The sequence below is a fragment of the Myotis daubentonii genome, chromosome 2, assembly GCF_963259705.1.
Source record: "Myotis daubentonii chromosome 2, mMyoDau2.1, whole genome shotgun sequence".
In the NCBI taxonomy this organism is placed as follows: Eukaryota; Metazoa; Chordata; class Mammalia; order Chiroptera; family Vespertilionidae; genus Myotis; species Myotis daubentonii.
This window is the reverse complement of record NC_081841.1, coordinates 6,180,836-6,203,836: the sequence shown is the minus strand read 5'-3', so window position 1 is coordinate 6,203,836 and position 23,001 is coordinate 6,180,836. Positions and strand designations below refer to the sequence as shown.

Here is a 23,001-nt window from a genome sequence, read left to right as displayed (position 1 = left end):
CCTTGACTCTGCCACTTCCTAAAGCTCAAGTGACTTTGAGAAAATTACCTGCCACCCCGGGCCTCAGTTTCCTCATCTGTGAGATGGGATGAGAGCAGTGCCACTTCCTGGGGTGGACGTGGGGCGATGGTGTTGAGTGCTTGGCCCGGGCTGTGCACAGAGGAGGTGTCTGCTGAGGAGCTGTCCCTCTTCTGATTGTCACCCACCCCCATCCCCACCACCGGGAGCGTTGCCAGGACAGTCGCTCACCCCGTGTCCCTCCCCGCAGCTCTTCAAGGGCAAGTTCTACCACTGTCTGGGTGTGGACACCCGCAACATCACCAACCGTTCTGACTGCATGGCCGCCAACTACCGCTGGGTCCATCACAAGTACAACTTCGACAACCTGGGCCAGGTGAGCTCCGCCCACCTACCCCTCCTCACCTACCGCCCCAGTGCGGGGAGCGACAGTTCTTCAATGCCAGCAGCTTGGGATTATAGACCAGCCTCCAGGATTGCAATGCCCTCCAGGGACTGACCCTGGGACTTCTCCTTCCCAAGCCTCAGTTTCCTCTTCTGTAAAATGGGTAGGAGTAGCACCACCTTAACAGGATTAGAGGATGAGAGATTCTGAGTGCAGTGCCCCCAAGTGCCTGGCGCTGCATAGGCGCCTCAGCGGACACTGGTTCCTGGCTCCCACCCCCATCCATGGGACCCAGACAGGAGTCTGAAAGTCAGCCAGACGTGGGTGTGAATCCCGGCTCTGCCACTTACTGAGGGGCGGCCTCTCTGAGCCTCGGCTTCCTTGTCTGTAAAATGGGAATGTTACAGCCCACCAGGCAGGCTGTGGAGAGATGAAAGTGCACCCAGCCCCTGGCCCAGGGTGTGTTTCCTCGCCCTTCTACTCTGCTCTCCCCACTCCCAGGCAGGCCCCTGCCCACTTCCGGCCTCGCCGTTGTCTCCTCTCCTGGGGGCCTCCCAGGCCTGGCCATCTGGGAGGTGCCCAGATGAGAGCCTCCAGCCGGCTGCCTACAAAGACCCCCAAATGCTCCTCTTTCTTGAAGGCCCACCTGGTGCTGGGTATGAGCAGACGGGGAGTGCCTTCCCCAGTCACACAGGGAAGAGGCAGGATCCAGGTCCAAGTGGCCCAGGCCCCGCCCCTCAGCTGGGGCCCTCCAGTGGGTGCCCACTGGATCTCACCCCACATGACCAGAGATCCCACTCCCCATGCCCCCCGGGAGATGGGCCATGCGGCCACAGAGGGGCAGTGAGTGGCCGGGGAAGGGGGTTAGGAACTGGGGCGCAGTCACTCCCCCAACTCCTCCAGATTCCCCGGAAGCGGTGCCTTTTAATTTATTATCAACTCAGTGTTGGAAAAACAGATGTTTTTAAAAAGATATTCCACTAAGCTGAGGGCAAGCCAGTGGGGGCTTTCAATGAGCTTGCTCCTGACCCCTGACCCCTGACCCCAGCACCAGGCCCCAGCCGCAGCCCCCATGGGGCATCCAGCCCTTCCATTCTGAGCATGCTCAATGCCAGGCCCTGAGCATGGCGCTCTCAGCACGCAGAGCCAAAGGGGGCGAGTGGGTGGCCCAGAGCCCTGACCCCTTTCCAGGCTCGTTGCCAGCGGTGTGCCCTCAGGCAAGCCCCCGTGACTCTGTGCTCCGTGTCCTCCCTGTAATGGGGACAGTGACCGCAGGTCTGTGGTTCCGTCGTAGACTCTCTGTACCTTAGACCCCTGTGATCCAAGGGCTTCCAGGGGCATTTGTCCCCTGGCCTGTGAGCTTCATGTGCCTCCCTGGCCAGGAAGGCTTCCTCTGCGTCCCCTGCCCGGCCGGCCCTGTGCTGGGACCCTTTCCGGGCAGCCCTTGGCATCACGCCCAGCTGGAAGGGAGAGGACGGGTCTGCAGCCTGTATAGACAGGAAGGAGGGGCCAGTGCCGGCAGGAGACCCATCCCAGAACCTCATTTCCCGGCCCAGGGCCCTGGGCTACAACAAATGAACGGTGTGGTGGAAGCACAGGGTGGAGCAGGGCGGGAGGCGGGCTCGGGGAGAGGAGTGTCCAGAGTAGGTGTGCGACGGCCGGGCAGTCTCTGCTGGTCCGGACGCTTTGTGAACCCATCCTCTGTCCCCGCCCGCCCGCCCCGTGTCTTCCAGGCCCTGATGTCCCTCTTCGTCCTGGCCTCCAAGGATGGCTGGGTGAACATCATGTACCATGGGCTGGATGCTGTCGCTGTGGACCAGCAGGTGGGCGTGGCGGGGCCGGGTCACGGGCAGCAGGGAAGGGGCGCGGTGGTTTTGGGGCCCAGTGGTCTGAAACTGTGTCAGCAAGACCCACGCCCCAGCCTCTCCCACTGTCAGTGCGGCCCACCCCCACCATCCGGGCCTGAATCCTCCACCAGTAGAGCCATCCCTTGGGGAGTGAAAGTCATTGTTCCATTTGCTTAACAAAGCCCCTACTGTAGGGGCAGCCCTCCAAGCTGGTTCCGGCCTGGAGGGGTGCAGGGCCTTGTGGGCGGAGAGGGGCTGAGCCAGCTGACGGGGGACAGTAGGTGCAGGCCTGACCCAAGAGAGTGACACATTCAGGGAGTCGTGAGAAGAGGTTCCTGAATGGAAAGTGGGAGGAGAATGGCAGGAGGGGTGGAGGAGGCAAGCAGGACAGTGTGGTCCCGGCATGGCAAGGGCTGGCATTTAGCTGAGGGCAGTGGGAGCCAGTGAAGGTGTTAGAGCAAGGGAGTGACAGCATCGGGTTTGCTTGTGGGAGCTTCTTGTGGGCTGCTGGGTGGGGATGGATTTGAGAATGAGGAGGGTGGAAGGGGTCAGGGAGGGGGTTGGGCCTGATAGAAGCTTAAGCTCTTTCTCTCAAGATCCCCTGAGAGTAGGGGTCCCTTCTGGGGCAGAGTAGGGAATAGGGAATGAGAACACTTGGGAACATCTTCCTGTACTTCTTTATTGTCCACCACCCCAAACACACACACACACACACACACACACACACACACACACACGGACTCCACAGGGATATGTTTCCCCTTTGCTGGATGCCTAATTTCTGGAAGGATGAATAAGTGGGTGGATGGATGGTTAGATGGATGGATGATGGTTAAACAGAAGAATAAGTGGGTAGATGGCTAGATGGATGGATGAATAAATGAAGGGTGAGTGGACGGATGGATGGATGAATAGATGGGTAGATGGATGGGTGGATGGATGGGTGGATGAATAGATGAAGGGTGGGAGGATAGATGGGGATGAATGGATGGGTGGGTGGATGGATGGGTGGATGGATGGGTGGGTGGGTGGATAAATAGATGAATAAGTGGATGGATGGATGGATGGATGGATAGATGGGTGGGTGAATGGATGGGTGGATGGATGGGTGGGTGGGTGGATAAATAGATGAATAAGTGGATGGATGGATGGATGGATGGGTGGATGGATGGATGGATGGGTGGATGGGTGGGTGGACAGATGAATAAGTGGGTGGATGGTGGGTGGGTGAAAGGAAGGAGACGGCTGGATATGTGTCCAGGAGGCAGCAGCTGGAGCAGGGACGGGGAGGGGCAGTCTTTGCTGAGCACCTTACTTGTGCCAGGCCAGGGTGGGCACTCCCCTGCATCCTCCTTCAAACCTCACGGCCCCCTAGGAGGCAGGCCCTGTTAGTATCTGAACTGCACTGAGGCTCAGCGTGGCAGGGCGCCCCTCCCCCACAGCCGGCCCTGTGGTGCCCGGTCAGCCTGCCTCAGCCCATCTGGCTCCCTGCAGCCCGTGCCCAACCACAACCCCTGGATGCTGCTCTACTTCATCTCCTTCCTGCTCATCGTCAGCTTCTTCGTGCTCAACATGTTCGTGGGCGTCGTGGTGGAGAACTTCCACAAGTGCCGGCAGCACCAGGAGGCCGAGGAGGCGCGACGGCGCGAGGAGAAGCGGCTGCGGCGCCTGGAAAAGAAGCGCCGCAGTGAGTGGGTGACTTCTAAGGGTGGGGGACCCCCACCCCGGGCCTCCTCTGCCCACTGCCGCTGATCCTTCCAGGGGCGGGGGCTGAGGCCTTCGGAGCTGGAAGGGACGGAGGGTCCGGCCCTGTGCCCCTGGCCCTGCCCCTGGCTCAGTGTCGGCCTGTCCAGGTGACCTGAGCCCTATTGGTGTCCACCTGGTGTCTGATGGTGACACCAATGCTGACCAGGTGTCTCCGTCCAGACAGAGGGCAAAGGCAGAGCCTGATGCCCGACCCTGAGCTGTGGGACCCCTGCTCTACCCCCAGCAGACCAGAGCCCCTGCCATGGGCACTTTCGGGGTGGATGGAGAGAATCAGTGTCCTGCTCTCTCTGGCACCTACCCCCACATCTTACCCATTTCCCTTGTGGCCCCGGGGCTGGGTGGAGGGGACCTAAGTCTGACTCCCAGAGCCTGCTTCCTCTCTCCCCTCTGCCTCTCCCTCCACATGTTCTGTGCCCACCTTGGCCACCCTCTGTGGCCTGTGCCACACCCCTGTGCACCCCTGGCAGAGGCCCAGCGGCTGCCCTACTATGCCACCTACTGTCCCACCCGGCTGCTCATCCACTCCATGTGCACCAGCCATTACCTGGACATCTTCATCACCTTCGTCATCTGCCTCAATGTGGTCACCATGTCCCTGGAACACTACAACCAGCCGATGGTGAGCCCCAGCCCTGCCCCCCAGGGCCAAGGTTTCAGGGGGAGCAGGCCCTCAGCAGGACCCTTCCCCTGGGACAGGGTGGGCAGGATCTGAGTGGCCCATGCTGGGCCCTTTGCCCAGGAAGCTCACGGCCCCGGTAGAACATGTGACTGAAAGAGAGGGGCCAGAGGGAAAGGTCTCCGATTTCTGGTGGGCGGGAAGGTGACATTTGGGCCTCACCTTGAATACAGGTAACAGTAGCCAGGGTGTGTTTCATATGACTTTTTGCAAGGCATGTACCGATTTTAACTCTCTCATCCTCACAGCAACCTTAAGGTGGGGGAGGGGACCTTCTCCAGATTTTGTAGACGAACAAACTGAGGCTCAGAGAGAGAAAATATGTTGCCCCAATTAGCCAGCCAGAGAGCAGTGAAGCCAGGACTTTGATTTGTATTCAAGGACTGCCAGGTGGTCCCCGCTGCTACCTGGGCATATGGAGCCTGGGGGAGGGGCATTTCAGGTAGCAGGACTGTTGGGGGAAAACACAGAGGTGGGTGAGGGTGACCAGTTCCTAGCTAGTTGCAGGCAGTGTCCATGAGGGGCATGTGAGGGGCTTGTAGGGGCAAGTGCATCCCAAAAGCTTCTTATCAGAGACTAGAGGCCCGGTGCACGGAATCTGTGCACGGGTAGGGTCCCTAGGCCTGCGATCAGGGCTGATTGGGGCCTTCCGGCTACTGGCCGGGGCCTCCCTTACCTGGTTGCTGGCTGCTGGCCAGGGCCTTCCTTCATTTCGTGCTGCCCACTGGTGGTCAGTGCACGTCATGGCAAGCAAGTGATCAAACTCCCGGTCGAACTCCTGAGGGGACGTTTTGCATATTAGCCTTTTATATATATAGATGGGGGAAGAAGAGGGGAGCAGAGCCTCCAGGTGAGGGGTTAGCATGTTATTTTAAATGATAGGAGAGGAATGTTATGCATGCAGGGGAAAGGAAGGCAACCATTGGCAGAAAGGAACTTCCAAGTTAACATGAAGAAATGGAATAATAATAGCTCACATTTACCAAGTATTTAAATATATAACCCTGTGTGGCACAGGGCTATTAGCTCATTTAATTTTCACAGCAACTTTCTGAGGGAAGGGACTGTTGTCACCCCCAGTTTACAGATTGAAAAACTAACTCCCAGAGGTCAAGTGACTTGCCCAAAGTCATAGTGAACAAGGAGTAAGTGCTGAGCCAGGATTCAAATCTAGGAAGTCTGGTTCTTAAACATGACCCCTAACTATTAACCAACACTGCTTCCAAAGAGGGGTACCTGGACCAAACCAGCAGAAATAAGGAAAAGGAAATAGCAGTGAGAGAAATAGTGCACATTATGTAAGATGGAAGGAATAAAAGTAGACACATAAGTCATTGCACTAAAGGTGAATGGGTTAAATTCTCCCCTTAAAAGGCAGAGACTTTCTGACTAGAGGAAGATGGGGGTGGGGCAGGTCCTGGGGCCTGGATCATGCTTCTCTTTGCCCTTCCCCTCCCCCATAGTCCCTGGAGATAGCCCTCAAGTACTGCAACTACTTTTTCACCACTGTCTTTGTGCTGGAGGCTGTGCTGAAGCTGGTGGCATTTGGTCTGAGGCGCTTCTTCAAGGACCGGTGAGTGGCTGGGCCAGGCCATAGCAGCATTGACGGGGCTGCAGGATGGGGAAGCAGGCCTGATCCCTGGGGAAGCCTGGGGCAGCCAGAGGAGGGGAACTAATAAGTGTCTGGGCACTGATGACCAGGACCCCTGGGTGCTGCCTGCAGCCCTGAACAGGGAGTTTATGGTACTACCTGGTGGGTGCAGGGCATTCTACCAAGTCTCCTCATCGCAGCTCCCGTGGGTCCTCCACACCCTACGGGCAGAGGAGGGCACGCCTCATTCTTTCTCAGAGGGAACATACGGTTCAGTGGGCTTGCTAGACTAGCCCTGGGCTACACAGAGGGAACAGGGGCTCAGGATTTACAGCCAGAAGTCAGAGTCCATTTCTTCTCCCCTGCAGGAGGCCGAAGATATTTATTTAGCCCGGTTAGCCTCTTGCTTGAGGATTTGGAGGCTGTCAAGGGCAGAGAGGGAGCTGGACCCGGTGGGGTCTGGAGGGCTAGTCGGAAGGGTGGCCACACATCCCTGCCAGCCACAGCAGGAGGGAGGAGAGCTGGGACCTCCTCCGAACACAGGTGTGTCTAAACTAGGTGGCTCTCACTTTGCTTCCCACTCCTGCCCTCCTGTGTCCCCTGAGCAGGTGGAACCAGCTGGACCTGGCCATCGTGCTGCTGTCGGTCATGGGCATCACGCTGGAGGAGATAGAGATCAACGCGGCACTGCCCATCAACCCCACCATCATCCGCATCATGCGGGTTCTGCGCATCGCCCGGGGTGAGGGCGGGGGGCCGACGGGGGAGGGGAAAGTAGGCATGATGGGGGAGGGGACTGGGCACGATGGGGGAGGGGACTGGGCATGATGGGGGAGGAGACTGGGCATGATGGGGGAGGGGAAAGTAGGCATGATGGGGGAGGGGACTGGGCACGATGGGGGAGGGGACTGGGCATGATGGGGGAGGAGACTGGGCATGATGGGGGAGGGGACTGGGCACGATGGGGGAGGAGACTGGGCACGATGGGGGAGGGGACTGGGCATGATGGACTTCCTGCTGAGCAGGGAGAGCAGAAGCCAGGAGGAGCTCACACCCAACATACACTCGGGTGCCCACGTCCACAGGCCGTTCAGTACAGCACACGGCACCCCCCTCCTCATCACACCACGACCCATGCGGCCCAGCCTCAGGTTGAAATTCCTCACCGGCATTTCTCCTTTTATTTCTCCAACACCAGCTGGGACACGGGGGCCTCAACGCTTCTTAAAATCCCCTTTCTTCTCCCAGACCTCCCGCCACCCCGAGGCGCTCCCACACTTCTTTCAAAGACCCCCTGCCTCCCTGTTCCCCGGGTGCCTCTTCCCCTCCCCCTGCACCTGCTGTGGCTCCAGGTCCCGAGGTGGGGATGGCTGGCAGAGCTCGGGGTAACGCCGGAGCCCTCTGCAGCCACAGAAAGAGGCTGGGCACTCACTGGGTGGTCATTTTTCCTCATCGGTGAATTAGGAGTCACTCTTACGTTTTTTTTTTCCCACTCATCTACTTTCTATCCCTTGGTTCCCACTGGGCGTGCCCTCTGTCTTTCGGTCTTTTTTACACCGATGTCTACACCTTGTGCCACAAGTTTTCGTGCACACCCCACTCGCCCTGTACCTGCACCACGTTCTGTGGCACTCGCACACGTGCACACGCCCCACCCACGGGCCTGGCTGAGTGGCCGCTGGGTCTCCCCACAGTGCTGAAGCTGCTGAAGATGGCCACGGGCATGCGGGCCCTGCTGGACACGGTGGTGCAGGCTCTGCCCCAGGTAAGAGCCGCCTCCCCCGGCGGCCCCTCCTGCCTGTTGTTGGTGCCATGCTGGGCCCTGGGGGGCGAGCCCCGACTTCCCTTCTCCCAAATCCGCCCAGAGCCAGCGCAGAACCTTGTCTCCAGAGGAGCAGTGTGAGCTGAGACTGTGGGAGAGGGAGCAGGAGTCTTGCCTCTTTCTTGCTGGTGTCACCAAGTACGCGCCAACCCCGCTCCTTATCGGGCCCTGGGCCGGCCCCTGGGGACCCACATTCTGCCCTCAGGGGTCAGCGGGCTGGTAGGGGAGACAGATGCTGCAGGGCAGTGTGGCCTGGGGCCTGCGCTGTGCTGGGGAGAAGGAGGGGCCCTGACACAGACCGGAAATCAGGGAAGGTGTCAGAGGACTTTGAACTTGACCTTGTAGGTGTCAGAGGACTTTGAACTTGACCTTGTAGGGTGGCTTGGCAGAAGGAGGTGGTGATGTGGACAGAGAGGTTCTGTTTTGAGATTCTAGGAGGGGACAGCCCGAGACCCTGGTGTGGGAACAGATCCTAGGAAATTATCCCATTGGTCAGTGGGAGGGAGATAGGGGCAGGGCCACAGAGGGGTTATCTTTCATCCTCCTGTGAAGTCTGAGATTCCAGTTTCTTCCTCCCCTGCTGTCCTGACTACTTGAGGCTCCCCTTCTCCCTCCCCCCAGGGTGGCCTCTGCTCTGAGGTGCACCTCATGCACACTCGTTTATTCGTTATGACTCATCTAGTCATAACTCATCTAGTCATAAGTTCTTAAGGAACTTCAAGTATCCTATATAATAAAAAGCTAATATGCAAATTGACCGAATGGTGGACCAACCAGGGAGCAGACACTCAATGCAGGAGGAGCACCACTCAGCCAGAAGCCAGGCCCACTGCTGGCAAGCGCAGCAGCGGTGGTGGGAGCCTCTCCCACCTCCATGGTAGCGCTAAGGATGTCCGACTGATGGCTTAGGCCTGAGGGCTTCTGGACTGTGAGAGGGCACAGGCCAGGCTGAGGGACCAACTGACCCCCCCACCCCCCAAGTGCATGAATCTGGTGCACCGGGCCTCTAGTCTTAAAATAAAAGGCACAGACACAGCACACTGCACATGAGGATAAAAGATGAACAGCTCAGGGGAGGCGAAAGCACAGCTAGTTCTCGCAGGGACCTGGGCTACGAATGTTAGCGAGTTCCGTTCTCCAGTTTGGTGTGAGCTTCCCAGCAGCCCAATTGCAAAGGGAAAGCGCCATGGCTCTCACCAGGTCTGATCGAAAGCAGGGGCATTCACGCAAAGAGATGTGGCTTTTCCTAACACTAAGTCTCTTCGAAAGATTTGCCACATGGAAGACGGGGTGAGTGCTGGGCCTGCGGGGTGTGCAGGCAGGAAGTGGGTGGAGCCCAGACTCCGATCACCCTGCCTGGGATCAAAGCTTCGTCCCCTGTGAGCCCCTGGGCATGTGACTCACCTTCTCCTGCCTTGGTTTCCTTGCTTGTAGGAAATGCTGTGTGAGAGTCTGCTAGGAATGGGGTTGGGTGGTGTGTGTCCCCAGCTATACTGGCCTTCTTCCCTCCCCCCGACCTCCTTGTTCTGACCCCTGGGTATCCTTGGGTGGTTCCCCAGACCAACCCTGAGTTGGCAGAGGGCACATGAAGATGCCCAGGTGGTCCCTGGCTCAATGGTAATTACAATTATATCAGCAACTTTAAGAGACTCAAGTGCCAACTAGCACGTGGCATGGCCGCAGGCTTCCCCGTCCACATCTATCAGCTGACCCTGGACCGTCCCTTGTTCTCTGTAAAATGCTATAAAAATGAAACTTTAGCCCCTTTCCCCCTACGCTGAGGGAGGGGGCATCAGGGAAGGCTCCTCGGGGGAGCTGACTGGGGACCTGGCTTTGAGGGGTGGGGAGGGAGCAGTTACCAGTCAAAGACGGAGACAGGGACAGAATATGCAAGTGGGGTCTGTCTCCTGTGGCTGGAGTCAGCGAGGTCAGGCTGGGAGGGGTCTGCAGGGCTGGGTCAGGCCTTTGGTGCCAGGCCAGCAAACTCGGGCTCTGTCCTGCAGGCAGTGGGCACCACAGGAGGTTCTAGACAAGGGAAGCCTCACCCTTTTATTTATTTTTATTTTTTAAAATATATTTTTATGGCTTTCAGAGAGGAGGGGGACAGGGAGAGAGATAGAAACATCAATGATGAGAGAGAATCATCCATCGGCTGCCTTCTACAGGCCCCACACTGGGGATCGAGCCTGCAACCCGGGCATGTGCCCTGACCGGGAATCGAACCGTGACCTCCTCGAACAGTGACCTCCTGGTTCATGGCTCGACACTCAACCACTGAGCCACGCTGGCCAGGCATGGCCTCACCCTTTGAGAAGGTTGCTCTGGCAACTCTGAGGAAGATGGACTGGAGGGAGAGGCTGGAGGCAGGGAGGTGGGAGAGGAGGTGGCTGCAGCCGTACAAGCTCTGGAAGATGCTGAGGGAGGAGGGAAGGACTGGTAGGAAGGGTGAGGTGGACGCTGGCTCACACATGCTCCTGACTGGGGCCTGCGGAGGCGGGGAGCTGAGCCCGGGGCCCCGGCCACTCCCGCACCATCTCCTCGCTGCCAGGGCCTCACACGTTGCCTCATAGGTGCTCGGTATGTGCTCATTTCATTAATGAATGAGCATCATTTAATTAGTCAGACACTGTTGGGGTGATTGTAGAGCAGCTCGGAAGGGAACCCTCCTCTGGTGCAAAAAGGCATTAGGAGGCTGTGATTAACGTGGTTTACTTTTCAGCAATTAATGCAAGCGTCTTCGGACTTATTCACGCTGGCCTTCTGAGGGCTCCAGGAGATATTTCACTTCCAGGGCAAGAATGTGTTTGAGCCTTTTCTTATCCATAGTAAGAAGCGGTCTCTGGCGTACAGATAGATTGGAAACAGGTTTGGAATCTGGGACGTGTTCCTCCCACAGGAGCCGTGGGACAGGGGTGGCTGGGCATGCAGGACGCTTCTGGGCCCACAGTTCTGCATGATTCCCATGTCCACTCCTCTCCGTGGCTGGGCTCCGTGCTGGTCTGAGGAAGCACATGTGACTTAATCTAGTCATGTTCCTGCTCTCAAGAGCTTCCCAGAGCAGCAGAGACAGTGGCAGGGACACACCAGTTACATACACTCACACTGTCAGACTGCATCCCGGTCTGCCTGGAGGAAATCCAGGCAGGCTTCGTGGAGGAGGAGGCGTTATTGCTGAGTCACCCTTCCCTTCCTCTCTGTATTCACCCAGGGGATGGCACTAACCACACAGGTATATGGCGTAGCGATTGTGTTCATGGGCCCTGGGGCCAGTGAGCTGGCTTTGGATCTCAGTCCTACTCTAGTATTAGCGATGTGACCGTGGGCCAGGATTTCATCACCTAGTATGTTTCTTTCTCAATGTGAAGAATGGGGGGAAAAGAGAGTTTATGGATCAGCGTGTGTATAAGTGAACTAATGAATATGAAATGCTTGGATCCAGGCTGCTGACAGTAAAGGCTTCACCAGCATTTTACCATTATCTGTGCCCTGTGCTGGGCAGCCTGCCCCCCAGGAGGTCATGCGGGGGTGGCAGCCATGGACACAGACCCTGTGAAATGTTTCAGCTGCCCTGACCCTCAGGCTGGCCCCCACCCCAACCCTTCCCTGGCCTTGCAGCCTCCCCTCACCTCCCCCGCCCCCACCTAGGCCCAGTCCAGCCCACCTGCTGTCTCCACAGGTGGGCAACCTGGGCCTTCTCTTCATGCTGCTCTTCTTCATCTACGCCGCCCTGGGCGTGGAGCTCTTCGGGAAGCTGGGTGAGTGAAGCAGGCCCGGGGGGCGGGGGGACCGGGTCTGGAGAAGGGCCTTTGGGGGGAGGCCTGAGAGCCCCCTGGGACTGTCACATCAGGGTCTTTTAAAAAATATATTTTTATTGACTTCATAGAGGAAGGAAGAGGGTGAGGGAGAGATAGAAACATCCGTGATGAGAGAGAATCAGTGATCGGCTGCTTCCTGCACGTCCCCTACTGGGGGCTGAGCCCACAACCTGAGCATGTGCCCTGACCAGGGATCAAACCATGACCTCCTGGTTTATAGGTCGACACTCAACCACTGAGCCACGCCGGCCGGCACATCAGAGTCTTTGTACTGGGGAGATGCCCCAACAGCAGGCCCTGGGGGGATGGGTGGGAGGCCCTCCGCCACCCGCACCCCTTCCCGTGTGAGTAGGAGCTTTTGAGAGGTGCTAGCCTGGGTCCACGTGCACACCCCAGGCCTACGCCGTGGATGCCCACGTTGAGCCCCCACGCTGTCTGACCTCTAGCGATGCCCCCTCCGAGCCCACAAGCCAGTGCCCATCCTGGGCCAGGGCCACCCCTACAAGCAGGACAGCCAGGGCAACCCCGGGCCAGCTCCAGAAAGCAGGGCTCCCCTGGCGGCCGGCCCGCACCCACCCCGTCCTCTCCCTCTGGAACTGATACTGGAGTTGGGGGAGGAGCCGGGCTCACCTGAGCCCGAGCCCCAGCTTGTGTGCCACCTCCCTGAGCCCCAGTCTCTCCATCTGGGGGCAGGGCAGCGTCCGCACTCACCTCCGAGGGGTGTCGTGGGAGTTGAGAGGAGGCCGGCGGGCTCCACAGCGGGTCAGCTGACAGCCTTTCCTTTCAGTCTGCAACGACGAGAACCCGTGCGAGGGCATGAGCCGGCACGCCACCTTCGAGAACTTTGGCATGGCCTTCCTCACGCTCTTCCAGGTCTCCACTGGCGACAACTGGAACGGGATCATGAAGGTACTTGTGGGCCGGCTGGGCAGGGAGAACTCGGGCTGGGTTCGAGAGCAAGGGTGCCGGTGACGTCCCTGCCAGCCCAGCGCCTGTTGTACATGGGACGGGGGGGGGGGGGGGGGGGGGGGGGCAGGGCCCGGAGCAGCAGGGGGCCCTGCCTGGGGCCCAGAAGCACAGCGATGTGCAGGTGAGGCCAGAGGGGCTCTCTGTCCACCCCTACACGCTCAGATCAGGGCTCAGGTATTAGGGGACATGACTGTCCCCAGGGCCAGAGCCCGGGGCAGGGGCTGCGGTCACTGCTCCTCCTGATACCAGGGCCCTGGCATTTGCTGCCCCGCCCATCACCCCACGGAGGCCCTCTGCTCCAGCCTGCGGTAGACAGGGCGGGCTTCTGGAAGACAGAGGTGAGGCCTGACCCAGGTCCTCACTGCCGCCCGCCCGCCCGCCCGCAGGACACGCTGCGGGACTGCACCCACGACGAGCGCAGCTGCCTGAGCAGCCTGCAGTTCGTGTCGCCGCTGTACTTCGTCAGCTTCGTGCTCACGGCCCAGTTCGTGCTCATCAACGTGGTGGTGGCCGTGCTCATGAAGCACCTGGACGACAGCAACAAGGAGGCGCAGGAGGACGCCGAGATGGACGCCGAGCTGGAGCTCGAGATGGCGCAGGGCCTGGGGCCCAGCCCGCGGCTGCCCGTCGGAGGCCTGGGGGGGCCAGGCGGAGGGGGCGACGCCGAAGGCCACCTGTGCCCGCACTGCTACTCTCCAGCCCAGGTGGGCAGGGGCTGGGGTCGCCGCGGGCAGCATCTTGGGGCTGCCAGGGACGCCGCCCAGGGGGCCTTGGGCAGAGACTTCTGTCTTCTGGGGACCCCCTGCTCAGCTCCGAGTGACCCTGTGACGAGGGGTCGGGCCCAGGCCACAGGTGCAGAGGACCCAGGGCAGCGGTGCCCCGCCCACCCCACAGGCCCCACCAGTGATAATCCCACCTGTCCCCACCCGTCCTGTCCGCCTAGGAGAACCTGTGGCTGGACAGCGTCTCTTTAATCATCAAGGACTCCTTGGAGGGGGAGCTGACCATCATCGACAACCTGTCCGGGTCCGTCTTCCACCACTACTCGTCCCCGGCCGGCTGCAGGAGCTGCCATGACAAGCAGGAGGTGAGCCGGCGCCTGCGGAGGCTGGCCTGGGGCGGGGGTGGGGGTGGGGGGGGAGCCCAGCGCTGGGCAGACACTGCCCTGACTCATGATGGCCAGCCTCCAGGGACACTTGGTCTGTGGACCAGCAAATGGACCAGCTTTGGAGCTCCCGGCTCCCGGCAACTCCCCTGCCCTTGGCCCAGCCCGGGCCTGGCTCTTCACTGGCTGTGACGCCATTGTGTCTCCCCGCCAGTCCCCGCCCCATGGGTGACCCGAGGCCGCCCCCTCTCCCTGCAGGTACAGCTGGCCGAGACAGAAGCCTTCTCCCTGAACTCAGACAAGTCCTCGTCCATCCTGCTGGGCGATGACCTGAGTCTGGAGGACCCCACAGCCTGCCCGCTTCGCCCCAAAGACAGCAAGGTGAGCGGCCCTGTGGGCTCCTGGACAGCCAGTCTGTCCTTGCAGGCTGGCCTCCGCCGCCTCAGCCAGGACACTGCTTCTTTCCCGTGCCCCCTTTGAGCAGCGCCTGCTGTGGACCAGGCCCTCGGCTCTTGTTGGTCAGATGCGGGCAGTGGGGCACAGAGAGGTGGAGAGATTTACCTGGAGTCACACAGCAACAAGTTCAGCCAGGACCCCAAGCGTAGCTTCCAGCGGCCTCGGCTGCTCCTTGTTGCCTTGGATACTGTATCCAAGTGAGAGGACCCTCCGCTGCCCTCACGGACCTCAGTGTCCACAGGGGAGTGAACTGTGACCTGCCCGGGACATCAGGGAGGCTTCCTGGAGGTGGGGCCCTCCCACCTGGGTTTTGGAAAATGACGGATGTCGGCCTGGTGGACAGGGCGAGGAGAAGGCCATCCCAGGCGTAGAGAGCGGCCCCAGGAGAGCATGTGGGTCAGAGGCATGAGGCAGCGTGGTGGGCGTGGCCCCGCTCCTCCTCCACCGTCCTAACCCGTCTGCCTCCCGTTTTTCCCCGTTTCCGCAGGGTGAGCCAGACCCGGCCGAGCCCATTCGCGTGGGGGACCTGGGCGAATGCTTCTTCCCCTTGTCCAACACGGCCGTCTCCTCGGGTCCGGAGACCCTCCTGTGCGAGATGGAGGCGATCGCCTTCAACCCCGTCCAGTCCTGGCTGAAACAGGAGGGCAGCCAAGGTGAGGGGTAGGCGCCCCCCCAGCTGCCCGCAGCCCTGCTCTTGGGTGGCCGCCTCAGAGGCAGCTGGTTGAGTGTTTCCCTCAGTATTCCCCCTCCCCCAAACTATTACATTGAGTGGAGAAAGAACTAGATAAATAACAGACGATAAAAGAGAGGAACCTCAGGTCTGATGTAACAATGATAAAAGATCAAGAGCCAACTACTACTTCGAGAGGAGATGAAAATGATATCAAAGCCCGGACCAGGTGGCTCAGTTGGTTGGAGTGTCATCCCATAGGCCAGAAGTTTGTGGGTCCAGCTCCTGGTTGAGGCCCAGGCGGAGGTGGTCCTTTTGTAAAATGTCCTGACATTTCCCCGTTGGCCCTGCCCCTGGCATCTCGCGTTTGTGCTTTGGGCTCCAGGCTTAGCTGTGGGCACCAGGACCGAGGACTGAGCTGGCCTGTCCGTCACTAGGGCCCACTGTCACCTCGAGTCCTCTTAGAGGTCACAGGAACCTGGGCTCACAGCACGGGCTGAGGAGGGGGACAGGGAGACCCGCTCAGCAGAAGAGGGGCCCCCAAGACCCTGAGCTCACTCAGTGCTCTCCCGGGAGGCCTGGCACCGAACACCTCCCAGGAGCTGGGGGTGGAGCGACTTTCCCGGGGACTCATCCTAAAACCAGTGGCGTCTGGGCTGGGCACGGTGGCTTAGGTGCTACGACCCCAGACTTCCCGAACCACCAGTCAGGGCACAGCACCGAGAGCCATCTCATCCCCCTTTAGTGAACCATTTGTTTGCGTTTTCCTTCAATAATGAGATGACATAGAACAGAAGTCCCTGCACCTGGGGATGCTGTCCAGCTACCTTGGTTACATGTCCCCCAGTTCGTTCGTCCCACCCCCGCCCTAGGAGGCCCTGACGGAGGGGGCCGTGGGCAGAGGCCGCTGGCCGGCCCCGCCCACATGCCCCCCCCCCGCCCCCGTCCTGGCCCCTCTCCAGCCTCCAGGGGAGCAGATCAGGCAGACCCAGCAGCATCTGTGTGCTCAGCCCACGCAGTGCAGTGCTCACCTGCCTGCTGTCCTAGACGGGCCCCAGTGCCTGACACGCCACGGGGTCCGGCCGGCCTGGGGGTGGCCCTCATAACGTCTGCTGTGCTCCTGGGACTGGGCTGGGAACCTCTGATCTGACAACCTCCTCTCCACCCCTCACGGGAGCAGCTGGTCCCCCTTTCACGGAGGCAGGAACCCAGGGGTCTTGGCGCCGAGTCCACTTGACTCCAGAAGCTGTGCCTTTGCCTGGTGCCCGTCCTCCCAGGAATCACACGGGCAGGCTCGCTGTTCTCTCTTGCTCTCACAGTGGGGACACCGAGGCTCAGAGAGGGAGATGTGCCCATAGTCTCACAGCCCACCCCCAGGGGCCCGCCAGCCTGAGCCTGCTCCCCAGCTCCCTCTCCTCCCTCCCCAGCGGCACCTTCGAGCCCCTTCTCCCCAGAGGCCTCCGGCCCACTCCTGCCCATGCCAGCCGAGTTCTTCCACCCCGCCGTGTCCTCCAGCCAGAAGGGGCAGGAGAAGGGCGCCGGGGCCGGGGCCCTCCCCAAGATCGCCCTGCAGGGCTCCTGGGCATCCCTACGGTCACCGAGTGTCAACTGCACCCTCCTCCGGCAGGTAAGGCACCTCCCTGGCTCCGGGAGCCCCCTCCTGGGGGGCATCTGAGTTCCTGCTAGTGGTGGAGGGGCAGGTGGGCGATGGGAGGTTTGGTCTGGGGGCCACCTGTATTGGATTGGCAGGGCCACACCTGGGCAGGCAGAGGGCCCTGCAGCCCCGAGACCCCGTTCTGTGGGTGGCAGACCCAGGCTCAGGGCTCAGGGAGAGGCAGGAGCTGCCCAGATGGCACAGTGTGGTGGAGGCAGGGCTGGGCCCAGGGCTCCTCCAGGCATTTGTTCACGCTATGCAGTAGCTGTCAACCCCAACTGTGTGCCCCACTGCATGCTGGGCTCGAGGCTGAAGAGGCTACAGAATGCGGAGTCCCTGCCCTGGGGGCTTACATTGTGTATAATGTGTGTGTTAAGAGGTGCATAAGGGAGGAGAGATGGGGGAGGAGAGACGGAATGCCAAGATCAGTGGGTAAAGAGTATATAGTCTGTTTGGCAGCCACACACTCTGGGGAGAACATTGCACAGGAGAGGGGTCTATGGCGGGAGCAGGGCCGCTGGGAGTCAGGTGGAGGGGCTGGGAGGGCCCTGAGGTGGGAGCGCGGGGGTATCTGGGATGGGCTTTCCAGGCAGCCTGTGAGCAGAGGTGGGCGGCGGTGGGTGGTGGGAAGCTTGGTGCGGAGGGGCGGCCAGGACCCTCAGGCCAGGGTCCGACTGGGTTTGAGCAGGCCACTTCCGGCTGCGCCTGGGGCCAGAGAGCAGGGTGGGGAGAGCCGGTGGGAGGCCCTCAGTGACTGTCAGGAGAGCCACGCTCAGGGGCAGTGGCTGGGAGGGGAGCAGCAGGGGTGCGGGGTGTGTGGGGAGGCAGCTCCTGAGGCCGGAGGGCGGTGCCTGCCTGTCCCTAGGTGGGCAGGCTGCAGGAGGAGCGGGGTGGGGGCACGCTGGCCGGTCCCCATGTCCCCATCCCCCGCGTCCCCCGCAGGCCACCGGGAGCGACACGTCGCTGGAGGCCAGCCGCAGCAGCTCAGCGGGCAGCCTGCAGACCACGCTGGAGGACAGCCTGACCCTGAGCGACAGCCCCCGGCGCGCCCTGGGGCCGCCCGCCCCCGCCCCGGGCCCCCGGGCCGGCCTGTCCCCCGCCACCCGCCGCCTGAGCCTGCGGGGCCGGGGCCTGTTCAGCCGGCGGGGGCTGCGGGCGCACCAGCGCAGCCACAGCAGCGGGGGCTCCACCAGCCCAGGCTGCACCCACCACGACTCCATGGACCCCTCGGACGAGGAGGGCGCGGGCCGGGGCGCGGGCGGCGGCGGCGGGGGCAGCGAGCACTCGGAGACGCTCAGCAGCCTCTCGCTCACCTCCCTCTTCTGCCCGCTGCCCGCGCCCTCGGGGCTCCCGCCCGCCCGGAGGTTCAGCAGCACCAGCAGCCTGGCCGCCGGCCCCGGCCGCCCCCCGGCCGCCGGGCCCCTCGGCCTGGCCCGGAGCCCCTCCTGGGCCGCGGATCACAGCAAAGACCCGCGGGGCCCGGCCCAGCCCCCCGGAGAGCGGCAGCCCGCAGACGCTGCCAGCAAGAGGAAGAGATGAGGGCCGCCGGGCCCAGAGCCCTCCCGTCTCACCTCGTTACCTCAGGAGCCAGGGGCAGACAGCAATACTGGGCCACAGCCTGGACTCCGCGGGCCCCGGCGCCCGGCCACCCGGCGCCATGGAGCGGGTCCGGGCGGGCTGAGGCCCAGACAAAGCCCAGACTGGCCTGGCCGTGGTCCTCCCCACGCAGATACCTGTATATATATATATGCACATATAGAGAGAGACAGACATATATCTATATTTATTTTTTTTACTGAGAGCATATGACTTCCGGAAAGTGCTAAGGTGCGGGCTGGGGCCCAGGCAGAGCTTTTTGCCTGATGCTTAGGACCCAGGCCGGACCCGCCCTGGGCAGATGGTCCTGCTGGGGCACCAGCACCCCTACTTTTTGGTGTCTCCCCTGGGTTGGGAGTAGCTTGGAGAGGGCTCTCAGGCTCCCAAGGGTCCCATAGCCCAGGAGACAGGCTCAGAAAAAGCGATGTCATTCAGGGTGCGGTTTTTTCCTTTAAAGAAGAAATGCTGCTAAGATCCCGCCCCCTCCCCCCGCCCCCCATGTAGTGGGGTGTCTGTCTTGTCGTTCCTGACTGTCTAGTTGTGTCAACAGTCTTGTAGGCACCCAGAGTCCACAGACTCTTAGTCAACCAGTTAGATGTGTTTCTTTAGAACCATCAGGGGTGATAGTTGTATTTTCTTAGGGCTGGGGTGGGGGTGGCGAGCAACTCTGAGGCTGGCAGGGGGCTCTGACCCGGGTGAGGCCCCTGCCCCACTGGGCACTTCCCGGGGTGGGGGTCTGCTAGGGCCTTGCCCGGGAGGCCGAGGGCAGGAGCGGAGACAGCAGGAGACAGGACAGCCCCTGAGACGCTGGCAAGGTGAAGGCTGCCCCCGGCCTGTGCTGGCCGTGGCCTTTCCCCTCCCGGTGGGAGCGGGCGTGGGCACCTCCTGGGCCCTGGGACGCCCCCCTTCACACCCTGTCACCTGGAGCCAGCCCCCCCGCCCCCCCACACACCCGCCTCATTTTCCCACCTTCCCACAGCTGCAGAGCGAGTTTCATACAGCCGTGCTGCTCACGCGGTTTGCAGACGGCATTTTCCTTTGAACAGTTGTGCACTGATTTCAGTATTCCTTAGGAAGGCGGCAGTAACTGAGCCCTTGAGTTCACAGACATACTGCTTAGGTCAGGGCTAAGCTCTTAAAAGCGAGTAGACAGGTCAGTGTAAAGAGGACTGGGGAGGCGGTGGCCATCGGGGGTGGGACACGCTGCACCTAGCAATAACCAGGCCTTTTCCCTCAGAGATCTCAGATGGTTTGGCTGGGCCCTGCCTAGGGCGCCTGTCCTTGTTCCCAAACCCTGACCTCAAAGAACGTGCTTCAGGCCGGGCTGGCAGGTGGTGCTTGTGGGGGTCGCTGCTTGGACAGGCTCTGGGTGTCTCCCAGGCTGGCACAGGGACCCTTGGGGCCGGGACCCTGTAGCAAAGGAAGGAGGTAATGAGTGACGCAAGCTTAGTGGCCTGCAAAGCCCTTCCCTTAGTAGCTGGTGGGGGGCGGGGGGGGGGGGGTCCAGGCAGGCCCACTTTACAGGTGAGGAGACTGAGGCCTGGGGAGGCAGAGCGGCCAACTCAGAATCCCTCAGGGCCCTGGCAGCCAAGAGGCTGGGCACCCCCGGGGGCAGAGCCTGGCCGAGGCCTCTGTTGGTGCTGTGGAGCTGGCCCAGCAAGGCAGTCAGACCTGGATTTGCCCCTGTACCTCCGGAGCTCTCGCTCCTCACCCCAAAGTGTGGATGGCAGGCCTCGGTGAGGGTACAGGACAGCAGCCTCCAGGGTGAGGGGTTCGCTGGGCTCTCCCTCTTGGTCTTGTCCTGCCCCTGGGTGGCCCATCCCTGGAGGGAGAGCCCGGGCACAAGTCCGAAGCTGCTGCAGAGAACCTGGGTCCACCTCCCTTGCTGTGCTGATGGGTTCGCTATGGCTCAGGCGAGGGGCAGGTAGGCCTGTCTGGCTCTGCGCGCCCTCCTCCCGCCCCCACTGGGGGCAGTCCCAGCAGTGGAAGTTACAGGGAGCAGCACACACATTAGTCAGCATGTTCCTGGAGGAGGGCCAGTGGGCTCCAGTCTGGGGTAAGTGGGTGACTTGGCTTGGGCTCAGGGGGACGGCATGGACACTGGTCAGCAGCTTCTTTCTGGGCACAGGCGTCACCCTGCTTGATAGGCACAGTGGCCCAGAGCAGTGTGCACACACCAGGGAAGTGATGAGAGAGCAGACGTGTCCAAGGGTGGGACTAGCTGAGCCTAGAGGAGAGGAGCTTCGCCTGGGGAGTCATGGGAGACGGGTCTGGTTCCTGGAGGCCCAGTGCTGCTCCCAGGCCTGGGGCACAGAAGCGGTGATTGGCCAGGACAAGCTGCAATGGGGAGGGTTGGGTGATGGCCCCTTGGCCCTTCCTGATCCTATGGCCTGTCCGTCACAAAAGCACAAACTTGCCCTCATCCCCACAAGCCCGGCCCTGGGGCGAGTGGGGACGGTGGTGTGGAGCTCCCCACGCTGTCTGTTTGCAGGGCTCTGCAGAGTGGGGGCTGGCAGGCACCTTGGTGTCTGCACAGATGGACCCACGACCAGCCAGGGGTGTGGTCCACCCCAGCCAAAGCCTCTTCCGTCGCCCGCCCCCCTGCACCAGGCAGCACCCCAGAAGGCGCAGTACGCACAGTGCCAGTCTGTCTGCTGTCTTCCCTTCAGGTCCTTTCCCCGGAGCCTCGTTTCCAGGGTCCCCTTTGCTGCATTGTGTAAGGGCTTGGGGTCTTAGAAGCCGCTACACATACTCTCTTTGTCTTTGTGCAATAATCAGTGTTTCTGGTGGAGCCGGGTTGAGCTGGGGCCGGAGGAGGAGGCAGAAGCCACCTCCTCCAGGAAGCCCTCAGCCTGGCTCTGCTGCTGTGACTACTGCACTCCCAGTCGCTGTACAGTTTCTATGGTGTGAATGAACCTCCCTCCTAGTTGCTGATGGCGCTGGTCCCTGCTGGCCCAGATGGCCTGGGCACAGAGGAACCCTGTGGCAGCCGCCACCAGTGTTGTTCCGAATAAAACCCAGAAGCCTATTTCAGAATTCCTCTGCGTCTGTGCTGTTCTTTCTGCAGGTGGGTGTTGAGCTGGGGGATTTCCCAGGGGTGGGGTCCTCCTTCAAGCCCAGGCTGGAGCCTGGGGTGTCTGGGACCTAGACAAGTGCCCCCTGGCAGGGACCTCTCATGGCCGGGGTATGGGTCAGGGTCTGCTGGGCTGGGGAGGAGGCAGGGCCTGGCTCTCATGCTCTGGTTCTGCAGCTAAGATGCTGGACCTGGGTGATGGGTCACACGGGAATCATAACCTATCTTTGGCACTATTTTCTGAATTTGTATTATGGGTATTATCAGGACTCTCTCAGCTGCAAATAACAAAACAAAACAAAAAACCCAACTCAAAGGAGCTTAAGAATAAAAGGAAGGGCCAGAGAGAGAGAGAGGAAGGGAGCGAAGAAAGAAAAACTAGAAGGACATGACTTAGTAAAGGGCCCTGAGGTGGTCTGGCTTCAGGTACAGTTGGATCAAGGGCTCCAGCTGTCACTTAGGACACAGTCTTTCCCCGCCTCTTGGCTCTCCTTCCGTCTATGCTTGCTTCCCTCCTCTCCTGTGGCCCCCAGCAGCCCCGGCTTCAGGCCTGTCCACCAGCCCCCAAGTGAATGAGGGCTTCTCTCCTGACAGTCAGGCAAAGCCCATGGAATCAGCCATGCTCTGATGGCCCGGCCTGAACTCGGGGGCCCAGACCTTGCAATGGCAGCCCCTTCACTGTGTCTGGGCACTGGTTTCACTCTCTCTGTCCCAATCCTGTTTAAATACCTCCTTGGCCCCGAAGGCCTGAGCCTGGCCCCAGTGTCCTACAAACCAGGCCCACTCTAGCCTCCCCTGCTCCCTTCCTCCCTTTCCCCCTTCCCCCTGGCTAATGTTTAATTGTCCCTTCAGGTCTCAGCTCAAATGTCACTTCCTCCAGGCAGCCTTCCCAGATTCCCATGCCTTTGTCTGTCTCCTGACTGAGTCCCAGAGCCCAAGGGCAGCCACCATGGTCTCTCCTCCCAGCCCAGGGCCTAGTGCAGGGCTGGGCCTCCACAAAAGTCAGCCATGGGCCTGTGTTTTAGAAGCCAAAGGGATTTTTAAGACCAATGACGTCTCTCCCCCATTTATCTACGTGAGGAAACTGAGGCCCAGAGAAGTGGCACTGTGCTCGCAGGGCACACAGGAAGGAGGTGCTGTGGTGACCGGTGCCCACACCGCCCCTCCAGGGGGTGTGGGGAGTGAACGCCCAGCTCTCCCACTGCAGTCACCGCCCCTGGGTGCAACCTGCTTTGTTTGGCCTCCCTCACCCGTTAATAATGGGATTAAAAGCAAGTTGCTGCCAACGGGAGTGTCTGACTTTAAAAAAACACCCAGGAACATTTAAAGGAAGTGAAAAACTTTAGCCACCAGCACTTTTTATTTAGACCTGAATTCATGAATTTTAACCAAATAAACACTGGCGTGTTCGGTATTAATATATGTATGATTATGCAGAACTACTTTTATGGCTGTGATGAAAATTAGATTCTGACTCAGGGGTGGCATTCCAGGAGAGAGGCATCCTCCTGTTCCCAGCACCGTGAACTCGGGTTGCTGTTGCCATGGTAACTGGGC

At 60.6% G+C, this 23,001-nt stretch overlaps 2 protein-coding genes across 2 annotated transcripts in view; one reads left to right on the top strand and one right to left on the bottom strand.

Annotated features, from left to right (window-relative positions):
• CACNA1I (calcium voltage-gated channel subunit alpha1 I) overlaps positions 1 to 21,407 on the top strand; it is a 102,344-nt gene extending 80,937 nt beyond the window's left edge. The window contains exons 23-37 of the mRNA XM_059681483.1: positions 269 to 394; positions 2,137 to 2,226; positions 3,745 to 3,937; positions 4,485 to 4,636; positions 6,157 to 6,266; positions 6,893 to 7,026; positions 7,979 to 8,049; positions 11,783 to 11,861; positions 12,709 to 12,830; positions 13,277 to 13,594; positions 13,834 to 13,977; positions 14,254 to 14,376; positions 14,939 to 15,104; positions 16,549 to 16,748; positions 17,718 to 21,407. Of these exons, the coding sequence (XP_059537466.1) occupies positions 269 to 394; positions 2,137 to 2,226; positions 3,745 to 3,937; positions 4,485 to 4,636; positions 6,157 to 6,266; positions 6,893 to 7,026; positions 7,979 to 8,049; positions 11,783 to 11,861; positions 12,709 to 12,830; positions 13,277 to 13,594; positions 13,834 to 13,977; positions 14,254 to 14,376; positions 14,939 to 15,104; positions 16,549 to 16,748; positions 17,718 to 18,314 (2,625 nt within the window). The 3' untranslated portion in view covers positions 18,315 to 21,407. The remainder of the gene's footprint in view (positions 1 to 268; positions 395 to 2,136; positions 2,227 to 3,744; positions 3,938 to 4,484; positions 4,637 to 6,156; positions 6,267 to 6,892; positions 7,027 to 7,978; positions 8,050 to 11,782; positions 11,862 to 12,708; positions 12,831 to 13,276; positions 13,595 to 13,833; positions 13,978 to 14,253; positions 14,377 to 14,938; positions 15,105 to 16,548; positions 16,749 to 17,717) is intronic.
• RPS19BP1 (ribosomal protein S19 binding protein 1) overlaps positions 1 to 23,001 on the bottom strand; it is a 519,247-nt gene that overhangs the window by 110,033 nt on the left and 386,213 nt on the right. The window lies entirely within an intron of this gene.